The sequence below is a fragment of the Labeo rohita genome, chromosome 9 (assembly GCF_022985175.1).
Source record: "Labeo rohita strain BAU-BD-2019 chromosome 9, IGBB_LRoh.1.0, whole genome shotgun sequence".
Taxonomy (NCBI): Eukaryota; Metazoa; Chordata; class Actinopteri; order Cypriniformes; family Cyprinidae; genus Labeo; species Labeo rohita.
The window spans coordinates 24,658,502-24,671,743 of NC_066877.1; the positions used below are offsets into that span (position 1 = coordinate 24,658,502).

At 35.2% G+C, this 13,242-nt stretch overlaps 1 protein-coding gene across 5 annotated transcripts in view; it reads left to right on the forward strand.

Annotated features, from left to right (window-relative positions):
* lrp1bb (low density lipoprotein receptor-related protein 1Bb) overlaps positions 1–13,242 on the forward strand; it is a 355,559-nt gene that overhangs the window by 85,246 nt on the left and 257,071 nt on the right. For 4 of the 5 annotated variants that reach the window (XR_007828439.1, XM_051119357.1, XM_051119358.1 and 1 more), the window contains exon 2: positions 9,203–9,325. The exons of the other annotated variant lie outside the window; for it this stretch is intronic. Coding sequence is in view for 3 of the 4 variants with exons in the window: in XM_051119357.1 (XP_050975314.1) it covers positions 9,203–9,325 (123 nt within the window). In the remaining variant the exon portion in view is untranslated. The remainder of the gene's footprint in view (positions 1–9,202; positions 9,326–13,242) is intronic. 5 annotated transcript variants of the gene reach the window in all.

The following is a 13,242-nucleotide window of genomic DNA, read 5'->3' on the forward strand; positions in this document are numbered from 1 at the left end:
AAAGAGTACACGTTTGACAGAGTAACGTTACATTTACCTCTGAAAAAACATATTCGGTAACCATAAACGCATTAGTCAGCTAGAAAAATGAACTCTAGAGAAGAGCATTTTGCTAAATATATGCACCATATAACATATTCATTATAATTTTCACTGTTCGTCAGTGTTTATGTTTGAATAAATCTGTCAAGTTGTTATGACAGCCACCATTTAAATGTTTATATTTCAAAAAACGATTTGGAGCCGAAATACAATTATGTATTTGTTATAATAACTTTATTATTATAAAAAGTTAACTGAGTGTAATTAAAGAGGTTGTATACAAATAGTTTATTTTAACCTTCAATATTATAGTAATGTAGTACCAACTGTCTCTCATGTATATTTTACAGCATTAGTTGAGAGATTTTTTTTTTCCTTGAGAAAATTTTGCATTTACTGTACTTGATATATATCCAAACAATCGATAATCGAATTTAATCACAAGCTTGTGAATCAGAATAAAATTTAATTGTGAAATCTGTGTCAATCCCCAGTCCTAGTAATTTAAAATAAATTACATTTCATATATTTTAAAATGTAATTATTCCAATCCTTGAGAAATCATTATAATATTTAGTGTGCAAGAAAAATTTCTTATTGTCAGTGTTGTAAAAGGCTGTGGTATGTAATAATTTAATGCATACTTGCTGGGTAAAAGTATTCATTTCTTTCAGAAGAAAAAAAAAAGGCTAGTGCAGATGTTTTGAATGGTAGTCTATATATTTGGTGCTTAAAATATTATGTTAAATGTAGGTTATAATGGATGCAAAGGTGACCTGGATGCAAAGATGAACTCCGTTTGTCAAACCCACAGCCTCAGAAGATGAATATGCAAATATGCAAGTGTCACTGACTGAGCGTCCTTAAACTGCTGGCACTTTCTGCATCTATTTTCACACTTATCTTCAGTGTTCTTGTTCAGTCAGTAATAATGCAAAAAAGCGAAACAGCAAAATGTGTTGTTTTTCTCAAGAATGCCGCCACTTAGAAGTGTGTAGCTTAATTCCTTTAGACAGATGCAGTGTTAAGTCATAAAATGTTTCAGACACGCTTAAAAGGTTGAGAACCCTTGCAGTATAGCTTTTGACGCGCCTACTTTTATATTTGCACTGTATACATAACCCTGAAACGGCATACAAGATAGTCATACCCATAGTCGCCTATGATGCATCGTGAGTTTAAGTCTATCTGATGTGTACAGAGATCTAGATTATGCCTTTATTTGTCTTGCATCGAGCAACATCATGAAAGGAAGAATATCTTTTGAGGACTGTACATTTAAACTCACGCTCATGAATAATGCATTGTTTACAAGGTAGATTATACCGAGCAGTCGGCTTCTCTGGCGATGGCTGTTAAAAATCTGACTGCGTTCCCTTTGATTAATTTGTTGACATGCCCCCGCTGTTGTTTCGAAAATAAAAATGACCTCACTGGAAAAGTGAAGGTCAGGCAGAGCTTAATGAAGGCCCTGTTGTCCTTTCCCATTGATTTCTCTGCTAGCCTGGCTACACACAGTCCGACTGGCTCAGAGTTGCCATGGTAAAGGTCTTTTGGCAGAGGATGTGTTTCCTGGATGGAGTGCCTTGTGGAATTTGTAAATGCGCGGCACCTTCGAGCATCATTATCCCCTCCCCCCTAGAATTCAGCTGGCTGGCCTGCACGTCGGCACCAACCGGAGCCTTAATCGTGGTCTCTGCGAACCTCATTTGATGTGCTTTTTCACTGGATACGCAGATCAATATGAATGAAAAGTGAAGCAGAACAAATAGTTTGAATCTCGCACTGACATTCACTGGCATTATATGGGTGAATCTTCCTGCCGAATGACATTCTCAAGACATTTATGTAATAGGTGTCAGGTGATATTAATGTTAATCACGGTTTTCTGATCAAAACTGAGGCAGCTGACATTTAGATCAAAATACCATGTAGTATATGTCAAGGTGAGAATTAAACAGTTCACTGGCCATCTTGGGTTGTAAAGCTCAAAAACAGGAGCGCACGACGGTTGCATGTGTTTGTGTTAGACGCTAGGTTTAGCATGCAGAATTTTTATCCTTTCACAAGTGTCAGAGAAGCATTATATGGATCATATCTAATCTCAAAGGATTTTCGCAGCCTTAGAGTGACTTATAACAAGATTTCCTATGAAATCCAACTAGGAGAATGTCATATTACTGTGTACATTGACCTCAACATGAAAAAGCCACTTTACTTACGTGACCTAATAACTTTTTGGTTGCAAGTTACGTGGATCGTTCTATGCTGTTGATGCAGTTTTTCTTTCTCAGCTCGGTTTTAATTGACAGTAATGATCTCGGTGGCTCAGCAGACTTTCTTGAGTTTAAAAATTGTGAGTTGTCTTTTCTATTATAGCATGCCACGGTAGGGTTGTCAAAGTAAGGAAACGTTCTTGGGTGTGTTGCGTGACAGCGAACAGTTGGAAAGATAATGAGACTGAAGCCGCTGGAACAGCTGTTGAGCATCCGGTTAAAGCTTAAATTAAATGCAAGGTGATTCATTTTTGAGGGTTATACTGGAGCATTGTTGATTCAGGCTCATTAATGGGGCTCACAATTGTAGATGAGTAAATTCAAACAGTTGTTCTCTTCTCTTTGGCTTTCTGTTACAGCTTTATTTTTCTGTGTGGAAAAAAAAGGCTAATTTAATTTAATTTTTTTTTAATCAAATGCAAATTCATGTCTCAGTCTCATTTTCTTGGTTAAATAAACGTTACGTTCATACTAAGGCATGTTAGTGCCACTTTAAAAAATAAAAATAATCTAAGATTAGAAGATTAAAGTCGTAATTTTTTGAGAATGATGTTGAAATTATGAGAATAAATTCAAAATATTACAAGAAAAAAATCTATATACTATGAGAATAAAGTCGAAATATTTTGAGAATAATGTTGAAATTATGACAATAAAGTCAAATATTATGAGAATAAAGTTGAAATATTTGGAGAATAAAGTAAAAATATTATGAGAATAAAGTCAAAATATTTCCAGAATAAGGTCGAAATACTATGAGGATAAAGTCAAAATTTTATTGAAGAATAAAGTTGAAATATTTCCAGAATAAAGTCGAAATATTTAATAATGTTGAAATTATGAAAATAAAGTCAAAATATTATGAGTAAAGTCAAACTACTACGAGAATAAAGTCAAAGTACTACAAAAATAAAGTCGAAATATTTTGAGAATAAAGTAAAAAAATTACAAGAATAAAGTCGAAATACTATGAGAATTAAGTTAAAATGTTTCGAGAATAAATTTGAAATGTTACGAGAATAAAATCAAAATATTATGAGAATAAAGTCGAAATACTATGAGAATAAAGTTGAAATGTTTCAAGAATCATTTAAATTTATTATGAGAATAAAATCTAAATATTTTGAGAATAAAGTCAAAATATTTAGAGAATAAAGTAGACATACTACGAGAATAAAGTCAAAATATTTAGAGAATTTAAATCATAGAAGTTAAAGTTATATTATTAGTAGTAGTATTAGTAGTGGTAGTAGTAATATTTTAAGATTGTAGCCTATTGCACATGCAGATGGCCCGGATTGAGAGCACCAGGAGAAAGTTCATTTTAGGGGCTCACTGAAACAGCTTAATATCAAGAATATTAACAGACTGAACAGGAACAACTTTTTATCTTTTTAAGTCAGCTCACACACCCAATCGACATTCCTTTGGGGAGGGGGGGTGCCGTAGCTCTCTTATTTAATGCTTTTTAATACTACAAATATGTGTGGGATTATTAGCAGAAATCATACCATGTGTCATATTCAAAATGATATTTCATGTCTTCGATTGCATTCGTTATTTGTCCAGGCCATCTGCATGCACAATAGGCTAGAATATACTCTCAAAATATTATAAGTTTAATTTCATAATTGCTATGAATTAATTTTGACTTGATTCTCTTAGAATTTTTTTTTTTTTTTTTTTTTTTTTTTTTTACATTTTTTAACATGGCACTAAAACACCATTGTACTTTCACTATCAGATAAAAAATTTTTTTTTACATTTTTATGTTAACAATTTAATGAATGTTGTATTTAAAACCAAGTACAAATCTCATCAAGTCAGTGTTTTTAAGCATTTTGTGAACCTATGTTCAACTATTCTTTTTAATAGCTAAGTTTTAACTATTTTTGAATTTTTTGGATCATCAGTCATCAAAGCTCAGTAAATACTGTTCAGACACAGAGATTTTATTTTAAATTTCACCAGGTTGATTACTCACTAAAAACTCCCACAGATTATGTTTTAATGCCATTTTAAGTCATATTTTGATGTAAAAATGGTTATATCTAAGTGTGTGAGTTCTTTACTTTTTAAAATTAGTCTTCCTATTAACGCCATTATATTGTTCATTCGGACTGATTTACGAACGCCCACAAATGCAAGAGCCAGGTTTTATTGCATGAACCAATCACAGCCAAGCGTAACCAGTCATATCCAATCATATTGTGATGGATATGACTGGTTTATTCTCAATTACACCCCCATTTATTCTCAATTACCCCCCCACCAAACTCAACACATGCTTAAGAGGGTTGTTAAAACTCAGTGGGCTCAAGGAAGGCATGGTAGACGCCGACTCCCGCTGTAACTAAAAAAAACCCCACACATTTAACATATATTTCAAATGTATTAAAAAGTTTTTAGCTGTATGGTTTGTGAAGATGCTTGAATGCGTTGTGCTCAAACGACAAACTGAACAACATCATGGAGATTAATTGAGCTTACTCTGTGGCGAAGGCGCCTAGCGTCAAACAACTGTTCTCCTTGACAGATTCATCAAATAAGATTGGCAGAGCTTCCATCCAGAGTTCTGAAGACCATCGCTTCTATTCACCGGCTCCCTGTCAGAGTTTTGCATATCGAAACTGGCGGAATCACAAAGGCTGAGGAGCTTTAATGAGCCAAAGTTCTCTGCACGTCGAGGTGGCAGCTTGTGTCAGAAATGAAGCTCATAATAGCACGCCAGTCCAAGCTCCACTGAACATTTCCTACTGTTATGGTAATGGGTTACCGCTACCTCATCAAAGAGTTGAGGCCATTTTGCTCCGTTGTTATTTTTATCTTCCATCCTCGTGTCTGTTTGAAATTATCTCTGAATGGCCGCAACATTTAGCGGTTCAGCGTAGCATTCCCTCCTTTCAGATGTAAATTTGGTTTTTGCCTCAGAAAACAAATGATGCAAGATTGTATTCCTTGACAGTCTTGAAGCGTTTCGTGCAGTTTTTCTTTTTGTGCATTTTGAACTGTCTGTGGAGAATCTATTGAAACACAGAGCTGAGGAAGCATCAAACAGTCGAGTCAAGAAGTGAAGGCCTCTTGAGGTAAGAGGAAAGGTAAAGTGGCATCACTGGTCATTCCAATAATTCAAATTGGGCTAAGCTTTAAAGGGCATTCTGACATGAAAGCAGGTACACATCAGTGGACAGATGCCGCTCCTGGGTTCTGAAGTTGTCTCTTTTATGGATTCTGCAGCTTGCAAAAGAAACTATCCTCAGGTAAAAGGAATGTTTTTTAAATGGTAACCAATTCAGCTGCAAAGATAAAGATGCCTTCAGACTGGACTCGGGAGATCTTCTGTCTGGAGACTTGACCAAACCTTTCCTCTCCTTGGCTATTTTTCCTCCACTTGAATTTGATTCAGCTGAACTTTCTTTTTTGTTTTGCTTTAACTGTCAGTCAACATTTTCCTGTAAAATAGAAGGCCAGTCACTCGAGGTAAAAAGTTTGGCTTGAAATCCGTTTCAATAACCACTCATCCGAAAATATAGACACGTCTTTTTAAAGCCACTACAACAATCAAATCACCGTCACTATTCATTCGGGACAGCAGAATTGCTGTTGTTTTTGTTAGTAAGAATGAAGGACAGAGGGCAGCCATCATCATATTCCCTGTAATTGCTTTTTGACTGATGTGCAGCTGCCATTGAATTGAATCAGGCCAGATTACCAGCCGAGTTTCAGAGCCACTGTGGCTCTAAAGAAAGTGAATCAATTGTAGAAGAACCCAGCCCTCGAACAATTTGCTAGATCCATTCTTTCCCATAGAACTAATCTTGAGCCATGCCAGAAAGAAATGCAGCCTGCCCTTCATTGTAAGATGTACAATACCATTTTTCGGATTTTCAAATTATGTAGGATGAACTTGTGAAATCAGTTGTCTTGTGCTGAATTCCCATGTCGCTGCATCTGAAGATGTGTATCTGTGTATCGCCAACCTTACAAAAGACCAGTTTGAAACCACACAAGCCATGTTCAATAGTGCAAGTGCTTCGTTCAGCTCCTATTTGTAAGCGAGATATTAAAGGGACAAAAATTGTGTCATTTACTCACACTTATGTCATTTCAAACTTCTATGACTGTGTTCTTCTGTGGAAGATATTTTGAAGAACACTGAGGTCCAAACAACCTCATTACCCCATTTGTCAAAAAAATCTGTGCTCCACAGGAGAAAGAATCCATTAAAAAGAAGTGAAGTGTTCAGATGCAAAACCAGCTAAAAGCCATCTCGGTCAAAAATGAGATAATGATACTGAGTGAATGCTCCTGACACATACTATACGTCCTTCAAATACTTTTACTTCAAACTCGCTAAATTTCAGCCTCAGCCCAATCAGAAGTACCAGTACTTACATAGAAACCTATACAAAGTAGCCAGAAGGAAATGCTCATCATACTCGTAAATTTTTCAAATCTGACAAAGTCAGATACTTAAAGTATGATGTAAAGTTCACTTAAAGAAAATTTACATCATACTTTAAGTATCTGACTTTGTCCCTATTAGGTATTAATTTGTAGACATTTTGTTATATGAACATACAAAACATCAAAAGAAAGAACAGGGCATCTGCTTGTAAACAAAAACAGTTTATTCTAGCTTCCTGCTTTCTTTTTTATAAACACTTGAATGTGAAATAAAGAGATAAACAACATTTTGAACAAAAAGCTGAAAATAAAACTATGAGTTGGATTCAGAATGATAATCAAAGTGTAGAGGGAGTCAATCAACACCCCAAAGCTAATGACAGCTAAATTACATTTTATTCCATAACATAACAGTTTTGATGCTGTTTTATGTCTGATGATCATGTTAGATTACATGTGGAAGCATCTGTTGTTTCGGTTTCTTTGATGTATTTTGGAAATTCTGCACAGAAGATGTGTAATAGCGCCCCCTACCATATAAAAAAGAAAACATGGATTCTCTGAGCACAAGTGTAGCTCAAATATATTTAGACTTTATATAAGTCAAATATACTTAAAAGTCATTTTAAGTATATTTTTGAGAAGCACATAAAGCACATTTCTGAGAAGCACTTTCCTATTTTTAGTTTAAAAGAAGTATACTAATAGCACACTTGAATAAACTTTTTCTTAAAGGGGTCATCGGATGCAAACTTCACTTTTACATGTTGTTTGAACATTAATGTGTGTTGGCAGTGTATGTACAAATCTACCATATAAAGATAAAAAATCCATGCAGTGGTTTTTAATTGATCTGTTAAAATAATATTCCCTTTTTCAAATCGAGCCATTCTCAGATGTCTGTCGGTGTGGCGTCTCATCGAGAGACAATAGTTGATTGACATGAGCGTCTTACCTCAGATCAGCTGTAACAGTGTGACCTCCTTTGTTTCGATGCGGGAGCAGGGATGTAAATTAGACAAGAATATCTCCGATTGAGCGATTGAGGTGTTGTGTTGCTGGATGTAATAATGAACATAGTGGTCGTCATTTACTCCCGACATTTGAGCCGCTGAAAATGCAGTGGATTACATTTGTTTGTGAAGGGAATGTGCCTCCCCATCTACATAAATGCGTCTATGTTCGTGCAAATCATTCGTGATCCAGCTTCTCTTACAGCAGAAGTGAGTATAAGGGTTTTTTTATGAATCTCTGCAATCACCTTTTCTAATAAACGTGCTAGTTAGCAAGTTTCACGGCTAAATGCAGCTAAAGTAAACAGGCTCGTCACTCCACAGAGAGAAGAGAGGGGCGGGGCGAGCAGAGCTCATTTGCATTTAAAGGAACAGTCCATCAGAATGGGATGACTTTTGCAGAGCTCATTTTGACAAGGTAAAAAGGGTGTTGTTTTACACGACCTTTGAGAATTTTTAACCAAAGTATATTATAGACTTTTCATTAAGACCCTAAAGAATCATATCAACCCTTTAAGGGATGTCATGCAGGTTTGGAATGACATGAAGGTGAGTAAATTATAGATTTTTTTTTATTACTGCTGTACATTTACTTCATGCAACAGTTTGTCAGTTTCTTTAAAAGCAAAGAATTGCAATAGTGGCCAGAACAAGGTAGTATTCCTTGGCATGTAGCAGTGAGCTTCAGTCGTAGCATGTTGATTTGGAAGTTATTATTATACCAAGTTCCAAAATGGATCACTATCAAAGCATCACCCGTAGCGGTGTAGTAAGAAAAGCTGTTCGTATACAGTAGGTAGCGGCCTAATTTTGAGGCCTGCAGCTTGAAAGAGATCGAGAGATTGAGAAAGACAGAGAGGGAGAGACCGGGAGCGAGATGAAACCGTTTGACATTTATAATTCCTGTCCCTTGATAGTGAATTTGCTTGGCGGGGGTTGTGTGTGTGTATGGTGGTGGGGCATAGCAAGGACAGAGAGCAGTGGTGCATGGAATTATCACTTGCATTTCTGCCTTAACATTTTGGAATTGGAGCATTTTGGATCATAATCATTTTGATATGTTCATAAATCATGTAGCTTGGGAAATCAGGAATTTAGGAGGGAAATGTGTGGCCCAGTTCTGAGTAATACCTGAAGGACTCTCACAGCTGCTTGATATTCTAATAGTCTTATAGTCGTGTTTTTCCTGTAAATATCATTGGATATTACTGCAGGGCTGATGTACTAACAAAAGAGAATGGAAAAATAATGTGATGTTTCCGAAACTGAAATCGCCCGGCTGTTCAGTAAAGTTAATTGTCATCACATTCATGTCACTATAATGAATCATTGTGTGTTCATGCATTTCACTTGTACTTACTAATCATTAAACTTATTAAACAATCATGTAATCTGAACATTTAATGACTCTATTGCACCTCATTCCATACTCCATCTCTGTTTCCACCCCTCCTCTCTCATCAGAGCCCATTTTGTGTGACGTTGGAGAGTTTCTGTGCGGTGACCAGCTAACCTGTGTGTCCGAGAGCTGGCTTTGCGATGGGGAACCAGACTGTCCAGATGGTTCTGATGAAGTTCTGGACAAATGTAAGTAGCCATTACACCAACCCACAATGCCACAAAACAGATCATTGTCAGAAACATCTCCGTGCACCAGTAAAATCAACATCACCCTGCACATGATTGTTCCTTGGCTTGTTAAATTCCAGGTTGCATTTCACATGCAAAGCATGGGAAATGATATCAAGGCATTTTAAGATGATAAAAGTGCCCTGATTTTAATATTTAATTGTATTCATGAAAAGATCGATCAGTTTATGCTAAAAACTTGCTTCACGTAGATGCGGGACGTTTCTAGAAGAGCTTAATTTATTACACATTCCAGGCACAGTGGGTCAACTATTCTCACCACTGGTATTCTATTATCATTTAGATTAATCATGTTCGCTCTGTTTTATTTATAATGCCTCAGAATGGATTCCAGGCGTATTTATCATGGGAATTTTGAGGAGCTCATTACCATAGATTATGTATCGATAGGAAAAGCATTTCAATCAGCTTTCCACAACAAAATGTGCTGTGGAATTTAATGTTTCCGTAAGCCAACACAGACCGCTATCGCATAAGTGTACTAACAGCACTTCACTGGCATGGGTAATTTTATTCATGTGTTTGTGCATATTGGGCACTCTGAGGTTACCGTGTTGCTTATGATTGTGGAGTAAAATCAGTGAGTAAGCTGTGCTTCCCTTTAATCTAGGAAGCCGTGCACAATTGTTATCATGTAATGTGTTTATTTATGCATTTAGACAGTCTCAATCATTTACAGATGCCAAGGACAGAAATAGGCATATAAAAAAGGTAAAATTTTATGTCAAATCACAGTGACCTATAAAATATATATTTTTGCAAATGTTAAACCATGCGTGTTTTTGTTTAAAAATTTACGGATAATCTTTAGGCAAACAATGTACATTTTCCCATAATGGTAGCTGTGGGGTAAAGCGTGCCATCTGCTTCGGGCTAACTCAACTGATGTTGATAATAAGCTTTGCATCTAAATGCAGGAAATACTTTGGACTTGTTGAAGTGCTAGCCAAATTCTTTTCCAAAAAATCTGAGGGAGTGCTGGCAAAGAATAATTTACCTTTCAAAGAAAACAATCAAGAGTTTGGTTCCCACACTGAATAAGCTACCTCAGCCACACAAAGTCTGAACAGCTACATATTTTATATTTCCCTGCAGCCTTGGTGGTTGGAATGTGATATAAGGAAAAGTTTCTTCGGTCTAATAATGGATCTCTTGTGTACTTTTTTATCAAGATTTCTTTTTTCCTGTGAATAATAAACCTTAATGAATGTCTTATAGTTTGCAGTAGGTTATGACTCTATAAATGAGCTTTATTTTATTTTATTTTATTTTATTTTATTTTATTTTATTTTATTTTATTTTATTTTATTTTATTTTATTTTATTTTATTTTATTTTATTTTATTTTATTTTATTTTATTTTATTTTCCTTTCAGACAAAAATATATTATCATGACCACAAATTAAAAAGTTGTTTCTTCATTTTATTAATTTCTTATTTTGTTTTAGTAGCCAGCCAGAAATGAACAATCCATTAGTAAACCGTGGCCACATTGTGCTGTTTCATTCACTTGTTTTAATTAAATCAGATGAATTAGTACAGCTTGGCCACAATTTAGTAAAACAAGAAAACAAGTTCTTAATTTGTTGCCACAATTTAATTAAAACGTGGGAACAAATTAAGTTAAGGGAACAAATTCTTAATTTGTGGCCACAATAGATTTTTTTTTTTTTTGTCTTTTCCTGCATGTCTTGTGTGCAGCTCTGTACATTATTATTATTATTATTATTATTATTATTATTATTATTATTATTAATTTCCTTTTGCTTACTGTTGAACTTATTTTTATTATATATTAATTTATATATTACTGTTGAACTATATATATATATATATATATATGTATATATTATATATAAAATAAGTATGAAGTGGACAGTGCTAGGTAGATTACTTACAAATTGTAGTCTTTTACTGATTCAAATTTTATTTTATTTTATTATTTTATTTTAATTAATTTTATTTTTACTCATTATGGTCTTATTTGATTCAGTTTAAACCCCTTAAACCCCCGCTTTTTAAAATTATCATTAAATCCTGTTTCTACGGTTCTGCATTCTAGACACTTTCTTCTAATTTGAGTTGATAGCAGACATTCTGAAATTTAATTAGATGCATTAATTTCACCTCTATCTTCTTTCTCCTTGACTAGAGGTTAAGTTAAGAAAAAAAGTGGCACAGCTTACCCCGCTCTGTGCTATAACTGCTTTAATTTATCCTCACATATTTTTTTTAGCCTAAGACACTTCATTAATTTCAACTCTTCATAGAAAGGACTAAATTTATTTAAAGTCATCGTTCTGAGCCACTGAGCTGGCATTCTTATTCACTGGTTAATACTCAGACCAATCTTCAAACTAATTGAAATTTTGAAGCATCTTATTGCTTCAAAGTTGATGAAAACTGCTGTAATTGGCAAGTACATCTCTAACTAATGTATCACTCACAGTGGGACTGTTTATATTACACTATGTCGCTTCTAATATTCCTCAAGTTAGACTTGTTTGAGAACACCTTAAACGACTGTCTACTTGTTCTCATGTAACTGAATCTAATAATAAAGCGATACTGTAGCTGCAGCTGTCTGCAGTTGCTTCATATTATTATATTCAATTCCTAATCCTCTTAGTTTTTATAATAAGATTCACCTGGAGTGTTTTTAATTTCTGAGCCAGGCTGTTACCGGATATTAAGTCCTCGGTTTTCATCTTATAGTTATTGTTTTTGCTGTTCCAGTTTCTGGACTGTGCGTGTTCCTAGCGTTGGTGTGCCCAAGTTCTGCCACCACAGAGAAATGTAATCACCGCATTCTCAGGGCCTCCAGGGAGGGGCAGCTGCACATTTTCAGTGCCACATGGCCAGCGGGAACCTGTATTGGCTGGCCATCCAGCTTCCCTATGGGACCAGCTCGACATCTTGGGTTATCAGGGGAGCTGGAAGACAGCCCACTTTCCTGTAATGAAGAAAAACGTATTTCGATGACAGTCTTGCAGCTTTCCGAGCACATCGTGCTATTTCTTATATTGGTCAGTGGAGTATGACCCCTCATGTGCAGTGAATGCTTTGACATGAGTTATGAGTGGAATGACCATACGGAAAAAAATCATCGCTGTACGGCTGAAGTGAATTGCGGGAAGATTGAAAGCTCGCTGAGGAGCGGTTTCCGAGGGTTTTAATGAGACGATATGGGTCATTTCAGTGCTCTTCACTCTGTTCCATATGCTCCTGCCTTTTGTCTTGAGCGCAATGTTCTTTATCAGGAAATACAAAGACATGCTTCAGTGACAAATTGCTCAACTCTTTTTCTCTTTTTTTTTCCCTCCCTTGAAGTTTGAATTGAACAGAGAGATTGATTTTTGTTTTGTTCTCATTTTTGTTCTGGGCAAAGCATTAACTCACAACACTCAGAAGGCAACGCAGGCGGTGAGCCACAAGGCGAGCACATGATGTTCTTGTTTTTGAAGAGATGACAGCTGTTTTCTTTAGACATCTGTCAAGTTAATTGTACATTACTGGCCCTTAAACCCTTATTTGATCAACTATACGATAGCACCTGGATTAAACTTTTACAAGAAAGTCTACATGGCATTTTATTCACTTGGGACACAAGAAAATGCCTTAAAAAAATTATATATATATATATATATATATATATATATAAATAAATTTTAATTTTATTTTGCACTTTTGTATGGACCCTGCAAATGGCATTCAGACAAAATCCATCATCATGCCCACAAATTAAAAAGTTTTTTCTTCATTTGATTAATTCTTGATCTTGTTTTAAATTATGGCTGCAAATTAATAATCCATTCCCTCTTTTTAGTAAATTGTGGCCACATTGTACTAATTCG